This window comes from Drosophila arizonae, chromosome X, assembly GCF_054131065.1.
Source record: "Drosophila arizonae isolate 15081-1271.41 chromosome X, UAZ_ARI_1.0, whole genome shotgun sequence".
Taxonomy (NCBI): domain Eukaryota; kingdom Metazoa; phylum Arthropoda; class Insecta; order Diptera; family Drosophilidae; genus Drosophila; species Drosophila arizonae.
Window position 1 is genome coordinate 9,104,963 of NC_142927.1, and position 17,723 is coordinate 9,122,685.

The 17,723-nt window shown below is 37.7% G+C and overlaps 2 protein-coding genes across 4 annotated transcripts in view; one reads left to right on the plus strand and one right to left on the minus strand.

Annotated features, from left to right (window-relative positions):
* Nucleotides 1-1,110: 1,110 nt before the first annotated feature.
* The window catches only part of LOC149267861 (uncharacterized), a 77,910-nt gene continuing 61,297 nt past the window's right edge, over nucleotides 1,111-17,723 (minus strand). Inside the window, exons 3-6 of one of the 3 annotated variants that reach the window (XM_089473762.1) lie at nucleotides 13,539-13,783; nucleotides 13,434-13,485; nucleotides 2,162-2,411; nucleotides 1,111-2,105 (exon numbers count right to left, since the gene is read on the minus strand). In XM_089473762.1, the coding sequence (XP_089329888.1) occupies nucleotides 1,419-2,105; nucleotides 2,162-2,395 (921 nt within the window). In that variant the 5' untranslated portion in view covers nucleotides 2,396-2,411; nucleotides 13,434-13,485; nucleotides 13,539-13,783 and the 3' untranslated portion in view covers nucleotides 1,111-1,418. Of the gene's footprint in view, nucleotides 2,106-2,161; nucleotides 2,525-13,433; nucleotides 13,486-13,538; nucleotides 13,784-17,723 lie in introns of those variants that run through there. The other 2 variants (XM_089473763.1, XM_089473761.1) reach the window with 2 other exon arrangements.
* Nucleotides 5,885-7,553, plus strand: Tengl4 (Testis EndoG-Like 4). The gene is made up of 3 exons (XM_018014426.2): nucleotides 5,885-6,232; nucleotides 6,302-6,484; nucleotides 6,569-7,553. The coding sequence occupies exons 1-3, from the start codon at nucleotides 6,071-6,073 to the stop codon at nucleotides 7,367-7,369; spliced, it is 1,146 nt and encodes a 381-aa protein (XP_017869915.1). The 5' UTR covers nucleotides 5,885-6,070; the 3' UTR covers nucleotides 7,370-7,553.

Sequence of the window (17,723 nt, forward strand, 5' to 3'; positions counted from 1 at the left end):
TGTAAAAAACGCATTTCAAGTACTAGAGACTTGTGCTTTGAAATGTACACACATTTTAACCATATTATTACGCTCTAAAAGTTTCATTAAGATCGTATGTCTACAAATTAAATTATTCGACAAATAAATTCTCATAATATTGTCCACACTGCAGCGCTGCCCAACCGCAGTCGCTGCTTACTGCGCAGTTAGCAGAGCGTAGGCTTATGCGTGCGTGTGGATGCATGTGTATGTATGTGTGCATAAAAGAAGTGCAGAATGATTAGAATATCAGCTTAGAGGGTTCAGCGTATCTCCTAGTCGAGCAGTCTCGACTAGAGTCTTCTTACTTGTTTTTTCATCAGTCTCATCAATTGTATGAGACAGCTTCATCAAGCAGTTTCATGAAACAAGCTTCATTAGTACTATGAGACAGTTTCATCGGCCGGTTTTTCAAGACATCAGATATTTTCATCAGCCTGATCAGTTTTCTATAATAAGGCAACTTCATCAGAGAGTTTCACCAATCCGATGCACCAAGCAGTTTCATCAGTTCGAGTTATCGGATAGTTTCATCAGCTTCATCAGACGACATAAAAGAGTTTTATCACCCAGTGCTCAAGCACGATCATGTCACATACATCAAGATATAGACAATAGTCGGTAACTTTCGCGTTATCCGACCCTAAGTAATAAATATACCATACATTAGCTGCAACGACCAATGCAGGGGCTAATATAAATGTAACGTGAGCTTGAGCCCAACGATATAAAAAAAGGACACATGACTAAACATCTGTGCACTTGTTTTTATGGGAAAATGCACCCTTCCAGTGACTGAAAGTAGTTTTAAGAGTCTGTTAGGTATATAAGAGCTAGCATCTTAAGCAATAAACAGTTCAATTCAGTTTCGATCTTGAATTCGCAAATGTGAAGTTCTTTTATTTAACGCTCTATCACTCAGTTTCATGCAATAATTTCATCTAATCTTGATAAGTTTCACAAAAAAGTTTGCTCAGGCAATATCGTTTAGTCTTTCATAGTTGAGATGTATCTCAGTTTTATTCGAGTTTCATCTAACTATTCCCACTACAACCCAACATTCCGATCATAGAGTAATGAACGAACACATTTGTATGTTGCCTCACTACGAATATATATATTTTCGATTCGATTGTACATCACAATATATCACGATTAAGATTTCATATATATAACATATTCACACACATTAGAACCGAAATAATGCCAAAATCGAAATGTGTTGATCGACGAATAACAAGAAGAAACAACTTAAACTATCAATTTATAAACTAAGCCTCAGAAGTTCCCAAAAACTAACACTGCGAGATCCGAAAACTAATCATCCCCTGCATATATGCATATATATATATATATATATATATATATATATATATACATGTGCCTATTGAACTATGTTAATTATTCCCGCCAAATATAAACCTAAGAAGTGATGCTACATAGTCATCAATGTCGACATTATCATCATCTTCGTCATCATCTTCATCGTCTTCCTCGTCATCATTGTCATCATCGTCACCATCGTCGTCATCATCATCATCGTCATCATCATCCCCATCGCCTTTTCCGTCTTCATCATCCATATCGTCATCATCATCATCATCATCATCCCCATCGCCTTTTCCGTCTTCATCGTCATCATCAACCATATCGTCGTCATCATCCTCGTCATCCATATCGTCGTCATCATCCTCATCATCCTCATCATCATCATCATCATCACCTCCCTCGTCCTCTTTAATCTCCTCATCGACCATCATATCATCTTCATCATGGACTAGATCTTCCGATTTGACTTGAGATTCAGGATTCTCAACGAAAAGGTTAAGCATTTCGGGGATGTTGCTGGTAATGTGAGTGTTATTATTCACGTTTTGAGTCAAATACTGACGTACGAAGGGTATGAAGAATTTGGTCGACAGCGTTCCGTCTGGGGCTTGAATGGTAGGTGGTGGGGGCACGCGCGGCATCGGCGGCAAAGGTGGCATCTGAAGACTGTGTCCAAGAATCGAAGCAGTCAGTTGGCTCAGCTCTGCGAGAGCCGCATTAGTTGAATTCTCAGTCCCGATGTTGGGCACAGATCGCTGGAATGACAGTAAGATTCACATATCTTTTTGGAATTCATACCCCTATACTGTACCTGTTCAGAGGCCATGGGTGTATTGCGATTTCGATTGCGATTACGATAACGAATGGCGGCAGTCGATTGCGCGCGCTCAGTACGGGCATCGGAGTTGGTCGATCCATTGGCATCGGCTCCCCTGGCAGCGCGAGAAATGCGACGTCTCGAACGATTACCGTTACGCGACTCACCGTTAGCAGCATCGGCTGAATCATCTTCGGGAAAAATTTCGCGACCGCTACGCAATTTCATGTTTAGTTTTTTGAGTCTACGAATATAAAATATATTTCTAAATTTTTACTAATGTTTAAAATATATTTATTTTTAAGAATTTTAGAAGTTTTTTTTACTATTTATTGCTCGAGAGAGATGTGTATACTGATGAAATATTTTAGGCTCTAGGGCTCAGCGAACTTTTCACATTTCGAAACCTACTTTGTTCGAAATTTTTTTCCATTTGTGAAACAAAGTGTTTAATAAGTAATATGTTGTAGAATATAAGTAAAAGCCGTATTGCGGAAGAAAATGAACGGACGCAAAGTATATCAGCCAGGATCTGTCGATTCATTGGGGGTTTCTGCTTATTTAATCGAGAATGAGCATAGATCGATCCATATGGGCTTTTTACAATATTCTATAAGGCAAATAGTGGCTAATAAATCGCGTAGGCTACCGATCGAAGAAAAATAATGTACTGCAAGGAGTAAGAATAAACGCCTTATAATTCACAGTTAGTTAAGGTTAAAGTAAAGTGAAATCTAGATTAAACAGAGCTCATCAAAAAGTGCTCCATATGCAGCTCATTAATAATTTTCGATCCCCATTTGTATGCAATCAGAGTAATTCATACGTTAGGCAGTCTTTTCTGTTGGTAGCTCTCGTTTAGCTCATTTGAGTTTTGTGGAGGCGAAGAGGTTCCATTAACAGCTCAACTGTTGAACAAAACAGCATTTAGAGTTTATCGGCTTACGGCCCACTGTCATCGTATGCCACCCAGCCAGCGTGTTGCATTGATCACAGCTAAATACAATCCTTGGGCGTGATCAAATGCATATGTATGTATATGGACGATATGCCTACGCATATGCAATTCGGAACTCGGAACGTGGGCCCCCCTGTTGCTTTTGTTTGTTATGTTCTTTCCAATCTATCGAAATGCCAATTCAATCGATCGAGAGCTAAGCTTATATGGCATGCACATAATTTGTCGCCTTAGCTCATTATCAAATACAGAATACAGGGTGTGGGCTAGCCGGGATGAATAATGATAATGGCTATGGGAGCTACAAAACTACAACAACACCAACAACAACAACAACAACAACGAATATCGATGTTTGAAAGTTCGGAAGTCAAATGAGTTTTGCCACTTGTTGTCGGTTTGTTCGCTTTTACGACTTGTCACCGGTTTGGGGCAACTGCCTCGTTATATATCTTCCTCCGCTTCTTCAGCTTTTCTTGCTGTTGTTGTTGTTGTTGTTCGACTCTCTAGTGATCTTTCGATCTGTGGTTGTGCCATCAATTCGCATCATAGTTCATAACTTGGTTTCTTTATCGGAAACAATAAAACGTCACAAAAATACTTTGACGACTATTTACAGCTGGTTTCGAGCTCTTTTGTTCGAGTTTTAAAAGCGTCTTCTTCTTCTTGTTTTCTTTATACTTCTCTTTTTTTGTGGGTTCTAGTTTAAATTTTGTTTAGGTTTTTTTTTTTTTGTCGCTTACTGCAGCTTCCGCCTAATTCATCTGTGGCTTACCACAATTGCGGTTATTCTCACACGAAAATCACACTGAGTATATGATTTCTACGATTTATTAACAAAGCTCAAATACCCTTTCGCAATTCAAATCACTCTAGTTACTGTCAAAATCTGAATCTGAACTCAGCGTTGCCAGCAGATCAGGCAATACCCTGCGAAAAGAAGACATAATTGAGTTTAACATACACATTAACATGCAAAATTAATATGAATTTGCTTTCTTTTTCAGTCTTTATCTTTCTAACCTTTAAATGTTCAACTGGAAGAGTTGCCACCTTGCTAAACATCTGCTGTGTAGATCCATCAATTCTGTTTGATTCGTAAACTTTCGAAAAAAGCATTTTGTATGTCAAATATGAATGCATTGAATTCAGTGTTTCCCCCTAAAGGTTTGATTATTTTATATATTATAAGTATGGAATGGATTATATATTATTTAACTTTAATAAAATGCCAAATGATCTGATCTAAATGCGTGGCAACGCTGTTGTAAAAAGCTTTCTCTTTCTTTAATTATTACTATTTAATTTAAAGGGTAATTAAAATACCTTAATTTACTTTTTTTTAATTCGAGCATATAGAGTATCCTAAGCACAGTTCCCACCATGCTAAAGTTAACTTTAACATGGACATTCAGTTGCTCATTCAAAGCTTCTTCTCTTACCTAACACTATTTTATACTCTAGATGAATTTTTCTCCTACGTAACATTATTTAATACTCTAGATGAACTTGAAATTACGTTTTCTTTATCAATTCAAGTTCTCACTTTTAAGAGTTAACTAAAATGCATGTTAATGTTAACTTTAACATGAACTTTAGCAAGCAGAAGCGTATTTCAGCATTTCATAAACGTATATTTAGATAGCTATCAGCTAAGGGGTCGTTGCTGGGCACTCAAAATGTTTGCAAAGCTCACATAAATTCTGTACGCTTGGGCAGCCAGCGAGTGTATTAAGAGGTCTTTTCAAAGTTCCTAACGCGCAGCGCATTAACTTTGTAGCGCGCACTTGTTTTTATTTAGCTTCTTCTTTGACTCTGTCTGAAAAATAAATTTATGCGAAATTCTCGTGCTTCTCATGGCTGATGGCGGTTGTTGGGCAACCAACGTATATACTTCTACATATTTCTATTTATATATATATTTATATATATATATATATATATATGTATAGTACAGAGATATATATTTTGTTTCATTGCAGTCGCATATTAATAAATGTCTGTACATCCATGCATACATATGCATTACTGTTGTTAAATGGGCAGTTAGACTAGCGTCTGCTGCGATAGTTTTGCGTGCCAGGGCTGAGCGGCTCTCACAATTTGGGTGAGGGTCAATGGGGAAGGTTTGCCCAACGGGGCGGGCCACGAATATTGCTGTTGGTTTTGCTCGTAAATAAAGTCTGGCATTAGAGCATAGCTGGAAAACGCCTAGCTGCTAACTTAAGGTCTTAATTGCACCATACTATATAGTATAATATTTTGCAATTCATATTTACTAAATTCTAAAGCTAAATGCAAAAATTTGCTTGAATGTCTACACATAACTTTGTAGTTTAAGTACTGGCTATAGATGATATTATTACTGAGTTTCATAGAATAGAATTTGTATAATATTATATTTAAATGTTACACGTATATTATTATTTCAAATAATTTCAGACAACTTGACTTGATAAAAGTAATATGCCCATTTAATTTTTTTTTTCTAGCTCCAATAGTTTCTGAGTCCTTAGAGGACTCTACCAGGTTAGATATAAGTTTCTTATGGCTCTAATAATAATTTAGTTTCCTGGCTTAAGTAGAGTTCACACATGAAAATTTTAAATTCTTTTCATTGATAATTTCAGAGTTCGTAGAGAACTTTAACCAAATAGATATTTTCACAAATAATATTAATTTTAGCTTTAAATATCGTCCACATACGAAATATTTCAAATCAAATTTTTGCTATGTTATACTTAGTTGCATTTGATTTTTGTTTCATTTCGATATGCTAGAAATGAAGATTAAAAAGTTATATTAAAAATGACGTAACTACTTAAGGGGGTTTGCACAGAGCATTTCTATAGTACAATTTTGGAAAACTTGTTGCACTCTGCAGCCTCCCAACGCAGTCTTGAGCCAATCCGTTCCGTATGTTGATGTCATAGCACTAATTGGTAATGCTGCCATTAACACTGCCCTTATCGCTGGCTGTACTGACCGGCTTGTTGGGGTTCTTTGCCGGCGCAGTCATACAACAGGATAGCTCCTATCGCAATCTGCAATCGACAATGGAAAACGATCCATATATCTATCAGAGTCGTCAGCGAATCTATCAAGCAGTAAGTAGTATATGCAAATCATACCCGAATATATCCTAATAGATAATGATCGACGACTGATGGGGTCAGTTGAGATTGGTCGTTCAACCACTTCAAGCGGTCGACAACGACTCCATCGATTCTTTTGATGATACACCACCTGACTGGCCGAGCGGAGATTATTCAATTCAGAGAAGATCAGTAGACTCTGCGCTAGCAGATTCCGTATTTGCCAACTATATTAAATGGTTTCAGCTCAACATTAACACTGTGGTAAGTTGTTGATCATTGGTAAGAAGTTGATCATTGGATCATCATATCATACATCATTTAAAACTGCTTGAATTGCCCATTTAGACCATGTTCTTCACCTTCTCATTGGGCAATGAGCCGGTGGCGGAGCCGGAACCCACCCATGTGGCAACCCTGATGAAATACGGGTTTCCCGGTCTGGACGATATACATGTTTATCGTAATTTTGTGCTATCTTATGATAGACGCAATCGGATCGCTCACTGGGTATGCGAGCATCTGGAGAGCGAATGTCTAAACAGCCCCGATTCGGATAATATGGAAATACCAACAGATTATCTAATTGATTCCCAAATCCCGATTATCTTTCGTGCCGCTTACCGCGACTATAAGAATACCGATTGGGTGGCCGGTCATTTGGCGTCGCCGGAGAACTATTGCTACGATGAGCAGAAATATATTGAGACGTTCATAATGCCAAATATAGCGCCAGTGAGTCAAGGGCTAAAATCGCGAGTATGGTCACGCCTGGAGGACTACGTACGGGAGCTGGCTGTCAAATGTGGCTCGGTATATGTTTATACGGGTCCACTCTTTATGCCACAGCGCATCACCTTCCGCAATTGGGCAATCAGACATCAGGTGATTGGCATGAATACGGTGGCCGTGCCGACGCACTTCTTCAAAGTGATAATTGCCGAGTGCAAGGGTCAGGAGTATCTACCCTATATGGAGGGTTATGTTGTTCCCAATACCGAAATCGAGGGCAATCTAGAATTGAGCGCATTCATGTCCAATATCCGTGACATCGAACACTTTGCCGGACTCAAATTCTACGACGGCCAACTGCGACAGCAGCTGCATCACAATGTGCAAAGGCACGACAAACGCGATGAGATAAGCTAAATCTGTGTGCGGTGCGTGTCGCTCTAATTGGAACATCAGCATGTTTGGGAGGCTGCCGCGCTATAATCAAAATCGAAACACGACCGTTACAATAACCGAATGTTTTAAATCTATTCTCTCACTTATTCGAGCATTGCACGGCACTGCTTGCAAATAAAGGGCTTCATCATAAGCCTAATCAAGATTCGCTGTCCTTTTTACTCCTAGAACCGTTCAATTTTCAGGATGGCCGGACAGCTTAAGAGCTGCCAGACTGCACACAAATCTTGGAAATGCCTTTTATGATAATAAAATTTATACATATATATATGCCATATAATTGTCTCTTAACTGAAGTATGGCTAGACTACTAAGGAACTGTTTTTTTTTTTTTTTAATTGTAGGAAGCTATGGAGTCTCAAAAGGCACATGAAATTTAATTGCGATTCGCTGCCAGTGTTGCCAGATCTAGCTCTTTTTGACATCTCTTGAAGATTCTTCGAAATAATTCAGCAATTATTTTCATTTTTATGCACGGCTAAGAAATGACTGATATGAACTAAAATAGAATGAAATTTAAAAAAAAATAAACAAGTTTTCAAAAACTATAATCTTATATAATATTTATATATTAAACCTATCCCACTATCATTACACAATATTTTTTAATGGACCTCTCTTCAAAAGATTTTTCACATCATTTTTATTCATTTGCATATTACTCAATAAACGGAATCACTTGCTTGCTCCATAGTCTTTTCATCTCTTGTCTAATATAGTTTTAACCTCTGACCATCTACGAACTTAAGATATCTTTAAACTAAATCGAAATTTCCTTTGCGTTTTTTTAGTGTACTTTTAAAATGTACTCAATTGAAATTTGTAGTTTTAATCTCTGTTTTGTTTACGTTGTCGACAGAAGAATCTAGAGAACCTTCTATACTTACTTCCTCTCTTTCACTCTCTCTCTTCCTCTCAATTTCTTTGCGTTCATCTCTCTCTCTATCTCTCTCTCCCTCTGACCACTTAGCTAAAATCTGTGCATGTTTAATTTTCATTATAATTCAAGTTCTTATTCTCTCTCGCTCTCTCTCCCTCTGACTTTATTGCTGTTGTTTTTGTTGTGCTCATGTAATTAAAGTATCATTCACACCGCGTGTTCGCACAAAACTAACGGCATTTTGCTAAAATAATAATAAAATAAAAACTGGTGAGAGCAAGCAAGTGTGCTATAGAAAAAGAGCGCTAGATAGAGAGAAGGAAAGAAAGAGAGAGAGAAAGAGTCAGAGGGGAGGAGCCAGATTGGGTAGCGCAATAACAAAGCAAACGAAAAAAAAATAAAATAAAAATTTGTCGTTCGTTGCTTCCGCCGTGCGACAGAACCCAACAAACCAGCAAAAGCGGCCCGACTCAATGACTCAACTTCAGATTGTAGACTCCCTCCGGTACCCTCTCTTTGAACTCCCCCCCCCCCCCTCTTCACAGTCCCCACTCCCCACAATACATTTAACGAAGCACTCTATTCTGTCTTTTTTTTTTTTTGCCTTGCCCCTGGTACTCATATCAGGCCCTGGCCTGTCCACGCTTGACAATTCTTTTAGTCTTTGACCTTTTCGGGGCATAATTGTTGTGCGTGTGTGTGTGCTGCATGAATGTGTGTGTACCTGCTGTAGTTTTGTCGTGCTGGACAATTAACATGAACTTTTAGCTTTGCTTAATTACTTGAAGTAGTCGTCGCAGTTCTTAAAATGACGCAAAAAAAGGTCGAAACGAAAAAGAGAAAAAAAAAAAACGATCCAGCTTGAGGTTAATTACATTTTGAAGAGCAACAACACAACAGCAAAGCAAATTGAAATACTGCTGCTGCTATTGTTGTTGTTGCTGCTGCTGTCACTAGCAACAGTCGCTGCAGTTAGTTAATGGCACAGACATCAAGCGGCAACAGTCCGTGTGACAATTATGTAAATGGACAAACGCACTTGGCAGCACTTCGGAGTTGTGTGTGAAAATTGTTGCTGTTGCTGTTGTTGTTGTTGTTGTTGAAAAAATAAACAAAAATATATAAGTGAATTTTGTTTGCTGAAGGTCACACACACACACACATACACATAAACAGCCAGTCAGCAAGCCAGTGAGATAGCGAGTTACCGTTAAGTGCTGCTTTTTGGGGGTCAATTGCAGCTAGTTTGTGTCTTAAGTCATTTGTTTTGCTATATGAAGCTGTTAGCACAAAAGATGTACAATAAAGGGGCAAAGCAAGACACGGAAAAAAAGGTGTATTGCGGAAGGTAGATTATGCACGACAAAATAAGTTGTGTGTGTGTGTGAGTGCGCGGTTGTGTGACTGTGTGCACATCTTTTGTATAAGAACACAAAGTGGACGTGAATAGTTAGCTAATATCTCTTAACGTACATTGATGCTGTGGCAATAGTTCGGACCTTTACAAATATTTTTGGGCATATCATTGAAAAGCTCTGCATACGCTCCATAGAATAGCTGGATAGCTTACCAAAATTAGATAAAGTTGTGGCGATCTGGCACCACGCTTATTCTTAATCGATACTATCGATAATAATATAATAATAATAAGAATCGTGATCTTACTCTTAAAGCTATAGCGCGTCACATTACACGCCCACACATCTTAACATAATAATATCATATGAGCTTAATCAAATAAAATAATGGAATCAAATCAAATAAAATAAAATAATAAAATAATTGTGTTATAATTTAATAAACTTCATCATCCCTTAGAACAGCACAACATTACCACAATTAATGACCCCCAAAACATCACAAGTGGATTATATCTAATAGGTTTTGAGGTATTCTATAAATATGAAGCTCATACAACAGACTCTTTTATTGCATTAGACTGATAAGACGAGCTGACGTTACTTTAGCTTACATTACGTTATACTACGTTACGTTACTCTATGTTAGGCTACGTTACATTACTTTGTGTAACGTTACATAAAGTTGCTGTGCGTTGAGCTACGTTACGCTACGCTACGTTACGTTATGCTGCGGCACGCACTATTTACGTTACGACATGCACTGTAATATCTCGTTACGTTACGTTACGCTATGTTACGTTGCGTTACGGTATACCACGGTTTCATTACGTTACGCCACGATAAATTACGTTACGGTATGTTACGTTAAGGTACGGCACGTTACATTACGATACGTTACAGAGCAATATGATACGTTACGGTACGGTAACGTACCCTGCGCGACGTTACGTTATTTGTTACATATATTAACGTTACTTCAAGTAAGTTTTCGCAACTCAAAATTACTTTACGCTTCTTATACGTTACTCTATTTTACCCTTTCCCACATCAACGGAACGCTATGATGCTTTACGTTACTTACAGGAAACTCCACGCTACGTTACTACACGTGACTCTACATTGCTACCAAACTTCACGTTATTGCTACGATACTTTACGAAATTGACGTCACTGTGCTTCTGCTGACTGTAACAGGCATTTTTACAACAATATAAAGCTTCCAATAAATCAATCACATAGAAACTAAGCAAAGACTCTTTGTGTTTAGCTGGAGCTACCTGGAAGGCCTGCTGGAACGCACTCTCGCCTCTCAATTCAATTAGGCGACGCTCGATAGGCGCTCGAGTGCGTGTGTTGAGTCATCATCAATAATGCATGTGGCAGGCCCCATTTGGGGAGGCTGAGTCCGAGGCTGTACGATATCTAAATGCGTCGCGTTACACGCTCGACGCGAATGCAAATGAACTAAAATTTACACATCTGCATCGGCTCATTAAATGAAAACACAAAAAAAAAAAAAAAAAATGAGAAAAAAAAATTTGAACTAACAAATAAATAAACAAATAGACGTTAGAAACAAAGCGCCGATCATTTGGAATTGTGTTTTATTCATTTATTAGTATTATTTCGTTTTTTTGATCAGTCCGCTCCGGTTATCGCACATATATATGTATATAATTGTATATGTATGTATATATGTATATATTTACATAAATATATATTTATTCATTTGAAGCGGTGCATCATTTAAAAGCACATCTGTCTTGGCTGCTGGCACAGCCTTATCGCGGCACGAGTTGGCTACCGAAAATTAAAGTCCATTTATTTCACTAGCTCTACCTCTACCTCTCCCTCTCTCTCTCTCTCTCTTGCATAGAATCAAGTTGACTGCAACACGAAGTATGCATAAATATTTACATTAATTTTCAATTAAGTTAATTTGCATTACATTTGAGCCACTCACACACGACACCCTAAGACCACGATGTACCGTAAGGCAGCAGCCAATTTAAATTAGTTGTTGCCACAAATGGGGAAAAAGACGAATTTCGAATACCCTCAAACAAATTGCATAGAGAGAGTGAGAGAGAGAGAGAGGGGGGGGGGGGGGAGAGAGATGGAGAGAGAGAGAGCAAAGAATTAACCAGAAGCTGTATATCATTGAGAGAGATCTATTATATCTACATTACGTCACGTTACGTTACAATACTTTATATCACATTACGTTACTTTACGTTAATTTACATTACTTTGCTAATTAAGTAAGGTAAAGTCTTAAGCCAGCTATAGAGCTTAGACAGATTATACAGATATACATAAATATACACATATACATAAATCTCTCCAGTCATCTCATACTACTCTAGCTAGCTAATATACCCGCTCACAATGTAGATTTATCAAAATCAATACAATTTATCGACATGCATCTAGGATATTAAATAGGAGAAAATGAAACTGCAGCTGCAGTTGCTGCTGCTGGGGATGCTGGGGCTGGTGCTGGAGCAGGGGCAGGGGCAGGGGCTGGTGCTGGTAAGCTGGATCAAAGCCGCTGCGATAGAAGACGACAACACATGGCAATTAATCAACGAAATGAGTTTTATGCATTTTAAATGATCGCTCGCTCACATTCGCTTTAGAAGCCAAAAAGGCGCACCGTTAGCTGTCGCTTGACGCCGCTGGCCGCACTTGGGCAGTCAATCAACATGGATGTTAAGCCACAAAGATGGGGCGGGCGTTGCCCGCTGCAGCCACAGAGACGATCCACAGACTCGCCAGGCACTGAAGACAGCGAGAATGCCAGAATCGCCAACTGCATGCAGCAATTTTCAAATCAAATTCGCTTTCATGCCATTTGGCCACAAAATACAAAAACTGAACAACTTGTAAAAATTACCTCAAGTTACACAATGCTTGACTTGGCATATACCCTGTGCTTGACTCTAACCTAAACCCATTTTATAACAATATTCAAATGTATTTGTCAATTATGTAAAGCTTCAGCTTTCATGCACATTATAGTGATGGAACAATATTTGATAAAGTTGGCTGCATATTAAAAAAGCAATTTGCAATGTATATCAAAAATTTTAATAATGATAAAATTCATAATAAAAATATTTGATAAATTTACAAAGCATTAAATAAATTTAAAATTTATTTATTTATTTATTTTATTTATTTATTTTTTTATTTATTTCATTATACAATTTTCTTTTTTTTTTTTATTTTATTTTTTTTTTCGTGTGTAAGATTTTTACTAAACTGATTTGGGTTTCCCTTCAAAAAAAAAAAAAAAAAAAAAAAAAAAAAAAAAATCCGTTTTAATTTATTTTAAATATATTTTAATTTAAAAATTAAAAAAAAATATTTAGTCTGTTTTAATTTTTTTGTAATTCTAAGTAATTTTTTAGATATATTGATAAAAGAATAAATCTTAATAATGATCAAATTCAAAATACAAAATATTGGATAAATTTAAAATCTCTTTTTGTGATTTTTATTTTTATTTTATTTTTTTATTTCATTATATTATTTTTTTTACGACTTTTATTAAACTGATTTGGGTTTCCTTTCAACAAAAAAAAAAAAAAAAAAAAAAAAATTGTCCGTTTTAATTTATTTTAAATATATTTTAAGTATTTTTGTTTTATAAATATTGACCTCAAAATATTGATGAAAAATGTTGTATACAATTTAAGCATAACTTATAGGCAAACAAATAATTGTCAAGTTCTGATAAAAGGTGTAAATCAGAATACTATAAAATAAATAAAACACTTACATGAATCTATCGCAAAAATTATTAGCCTCGAGCTATTAGTCCGCTTTTCTTACTAGAAAAAAAAATAAATCATTGGATGTCGTGGCTTTACGTTATTGTACTTACCAAAGATTTGCCGCTGTCTCTCAATTAATTCTCAAAAGGTCTTCCTTGTTCAATAGTTTATGACCAATTGTCATTTCTCTCCTTAATTTTCAAGACCTCTATTTCTGGTCGCATATTCTGGTTGATCGAAATCCTAGCGACTCTGTGCGAAGGACATAGCTGGCCATCTCGCTCTCACACAGCGACAATCGGTACCACGTTTAGCAACAGCTATAGTTGTCTCTCTCCTAATTGTCTCTAAAATACTAAATAAATCGATTAACACGAACTTGCAGTTTTTTCCAACACTATTTTCCTCAACACTGTCGAGAAATCCCATAGTAACTTCATCAACAGCGTAATATCGCACGACGATACGACGTACATAGTGCAAATTTTCTGCTATTAGTGCTTTAAGCAAATTTTGTAGCTTCCACGCCCCACCTCTCTCTCGCTCACGCCACTCACTTACAGGGTATTTTTAAGAGCAAATTTCTTGGCGCACGGCTGCCGCACATAAATTTAATAAAAGACTACGCGCTGCACACACACACACACACACACATGGAAACTCACGGCAAATGTTAGCCAACTGCTTATCGTGGCTGGGGGGCACAGCCAACTTGCTGGCAACGCGCATAAAAAAAACACACAGATGCACTTAATGTGCGCCCACCTCTTGTCAGCTGCCCCATCCCACCGCTCGCCCCTCGTCCCCCTCTCAACAAACTGACCGAAAATCAACTAATGGGGTGTGGCATTGGCCAGTGCAAATAAATTAAAGAGCAACGCGCGAAAAATCCACAAAAAAAAATTGCTCGATTGAGTGAGGGAGAGAGAGTGAGAGGTGGGTGGAGGGGTGCGCGAGAGGTAGTCCCGAGAGGTGGATAGGCAGTCTGTTGGAGGCATTTTGATTGCATTTCATTTCATGATTTGGCTTTTGTTTGCTTTGCAAATTGCGCCGCGGTGGGGGCATGGAAGGAGGCAACGATCAAGGATGAGACCGAAGCTTGAAGCTTAAGGATGTGGCAGATGAGATTGGGCTTAAGATCTGAGTGTGCTAAGTGTGAGGAGGCGAAGGTGGAGAGGACGAGAGAGGCTAGAAGTGGCAGGAGGAGCAGCAGGAGCAGCAGGAGCTGCAGCAGCAGCAAAGTGCAAAAACCAAAAACAAATGATGAAGTTGTACTTTACAGGCAGGCGAAGGCAAAACAAATCAAAGGACTGGGGACTGAGACTGAGGCATTGAAACAAAGCAAGCGAGAGACAACAGCGGAGGCTTTTAACTGCCAGAGATAAGACCCCAGATGAGGCTGGCGCGAACAGGCCCAGCGAACAGATGAGAAAGCGGCAGCCGAAGGGAATCTGAATGGGGCAAATTTTGTGCTTTATGATTTCTTATCTCTGTGCAGCTGCCTGTGCTCGCCCAATTGCATGTGTGTATGTGCGTGTGTGTCATTCTTTGAGCAAATAATGGCAACAATTACCAAAAGGCAGCAGGCAGCAAAGCCAATGGCCAACAGCAAACAGCAAACAGCCAACTGATTGCATTGCGATGATTATGCAATTTAGCAGCTTGTAAGTGATTGTTTGTGGGGCGTTCTGTACGCAGCACGAAAAAAAGCAATTGATGCACGAGCTGAAGCAAAGGAGTAAGAAGCTGAAGCATTGCAAGGTGCAACACACGGCGGCAGCTGTGCCCGAGCCCAAGCCAAAATTCTGAATTCTGCTGCACATTTCATTTAGCCTGGCATTTAGCCAATTTACAAACTCTTCTTCTGCTGCTTTTTTTGGCAGTTTCTTTTTTTTTTTTTTTTTTGCCTTGTTTTTTTTTTTCATTTGGATTGCTGCGCTGATTGTTACAATTTTTGTGCAGCAGTTGCAATTTGTATTTTAAAGACATGCACTGCGCCAGTGCTCAAACGAGAGAGAGACAGGGAGTTGAATGCGAAATGCTCTGCAAAGTGAAATATATGCAATTTCTGTAGAAACATTTACGAAAACTAAAGCTGAAGGGAAATGTATTTAACTAACAAAGCCAGTAAAACGTTTACTAATATTAACAAAAAGTAAAAAAAAAAAATAAATTAATTAATTAAAAAATAAATTAATTAATAATAAATTAATACATTATTATAATTTTCATTCGGTTCACCATCCAATTTTATATTCATATATTTTATACTATCATATTATATTAATATATTTTATTAGTTACTTCTTAATTTTGATGTTTATAAACGTTTTACTGGCTGCATTTTATTTTATTTAATGTCAGCTGATTCTACTTATACAAAGTTTTGTTGCTGCCTGTAAAACGTTTATGAAACACAAGAGAAACTCTAAAAATAACTAAAAAAAATTCAGAATGTAATAAAAAAAAAAAATAGGCTTAAATAAAGCTACTGCCCCTGCTTCTCCATTTCCAAGAGTTAGCGTTTACATTTACGAATGTCACACAAAGAAGAATGCAAAAATTAACAATTTAAGAAAGAAGTACATTGAATAAAGCTGCTGCCTCTTCTAGGCAGCATGATTGAGACTATATTTCATGCCAACGTTTACGAATACTATCCCAAACAGAAACTGAAGACAAATCTGACTGGAGCTTGAATTAAGTTTATATTGCCTAATCGAGTAATGCTAACTATTGACCAATTTGAAAAATTGCATATGTTGCCTGTAAAACGTTTACGAATAAGCCATGAGTAAATACATCTAAATAGGTGTGTATATGCATGCTATAATTTAGCATGGTGTGCATGCTATAAAAAGCATTAGGCTCTCCTTTGGTTAGGGTATTCGCAGCAAAGTTTCAAAATGATGAGCCTGATGCATTCAAGCGCTGGTCAAATGAAATAAACGTAATGTTAACAGCTGCTGGCGAAGAGGCAGTCCAGCAGGAGCAGCAACAGCAGCAACAGCAATTGCGACGCGATGCAAGACACGAAAGCAACAAATGAAATCATGTTCAAGGTCAGGCAATAACACAAAAATGTACAAAGAAATTCATTGAACCGACGCGTCGCATCGACTTTCGACAACAACAAATTTTCAACAAATTGTGTGACAAATGCGACAATCGACAAACGGCCCGAGACCCAATGACGATTGCAATTTTTGTTAATTTTTTGTTTCTTATTTTTTTCTCTTTTTTTTGTTTTGTTTTTTTTTTTTTTTTTAATACCTGGAACCCATTCCATTTGCCGTTGCCATTCCCGTTTGCCCACATGCTGCATATACATGAGTATGTGTGCATACACAGTGACCGCAAATTAATTTCGCACAATTGAAGTGAGCTTCGACCACGCCCTGTCGCTCTGAGGAGTGGGCGCTATGCCTGTCACGCTTGCGGTCAAAGGGGCCAGGACGAGACGACCTCCTCGGGCATTGCCTCGCATACCCCGACCAACCACATAGCTCACTGTGAGCTGTGACACGACAAAATGTCTCAAGAAGAGTAATAAAAAGTCAAGAAGAAGAGGACGGTAGTAAATAATGCACGACTAACTGCTACCCCTGCTGTCTAACGCTTAAAGGATTTGAATTATGCTTGACTAGAATGAAGTCTGAAAAGCTAGAAAATGGGGGCCAGACTGAAATACTGGGCAATAAAAGACGAACTGATGCGTTATACTACTCTCTAATCAAGTGACAAAAGCGAGAAGGTAGTAACTAAGAGTGAACTGGTGGGGCATGCACGGCTAGTAGATACCTAGCCTCTACTCTCAGAGACTCTCAAAGTCTTTGAAAATTCAACTCTCAACAGCGAGAAGATGGAAAGATGAGTGGACTTGATATCTTAAACTATTAAAAAATCAAGTCTTAAATGTGAGACTACCCCTATTTACTCTCTTCGATTTATGCTCGAGATATCAAGCGTCAAAAGCGATTGTTTTCTATATTTTAGACTTTGTTTTTTTATCACTTGATCGGTTTATATATAATACATATATAAATTGAGTTGCAAGAGTCTAAAAACTATATAAACTGGCTTACTCATGGCTTAATAGGATCAAGCATGATCAACTTATCTGATCGATAAGCTTTACTGTATAATAATCTTATAGATATACTCTTATTTTCTCCTTCCGTTTATATGTTATCGATATATTTGATCGATATACTCTAATTTCCTTCGCCTTTTACATACTTCACATGCTCATTATACCCTATTCTGTCGCTATTCAATGGGTATACAAAAGCCTC

Excerpts from the sequence above, each read along its gene's own strand:
- Tengl4 (XM_018014426.2), top strand. The coding sequence starts at position 6,071 with ATGCTGCCATTAACACTGCCCTTATCGCTGGCTGTACTGACCGGCTTG. Across the intron at positions 6,233-6,301 it reads GTCAGCGAATCTATCAAGCA|TTGAGATTGGTCGTTCAACC; the intron begins GTAAGTAGTATA and ends TGATGGGGTCAG. Across the intron at positions 6,485-6,568 it reads AGCTCAACATTAACACTGTG|ACCATGTTCTTCACCTTCTC; the intron begins GTAAGTTGTTGA and ends TTGCCCATTTAG.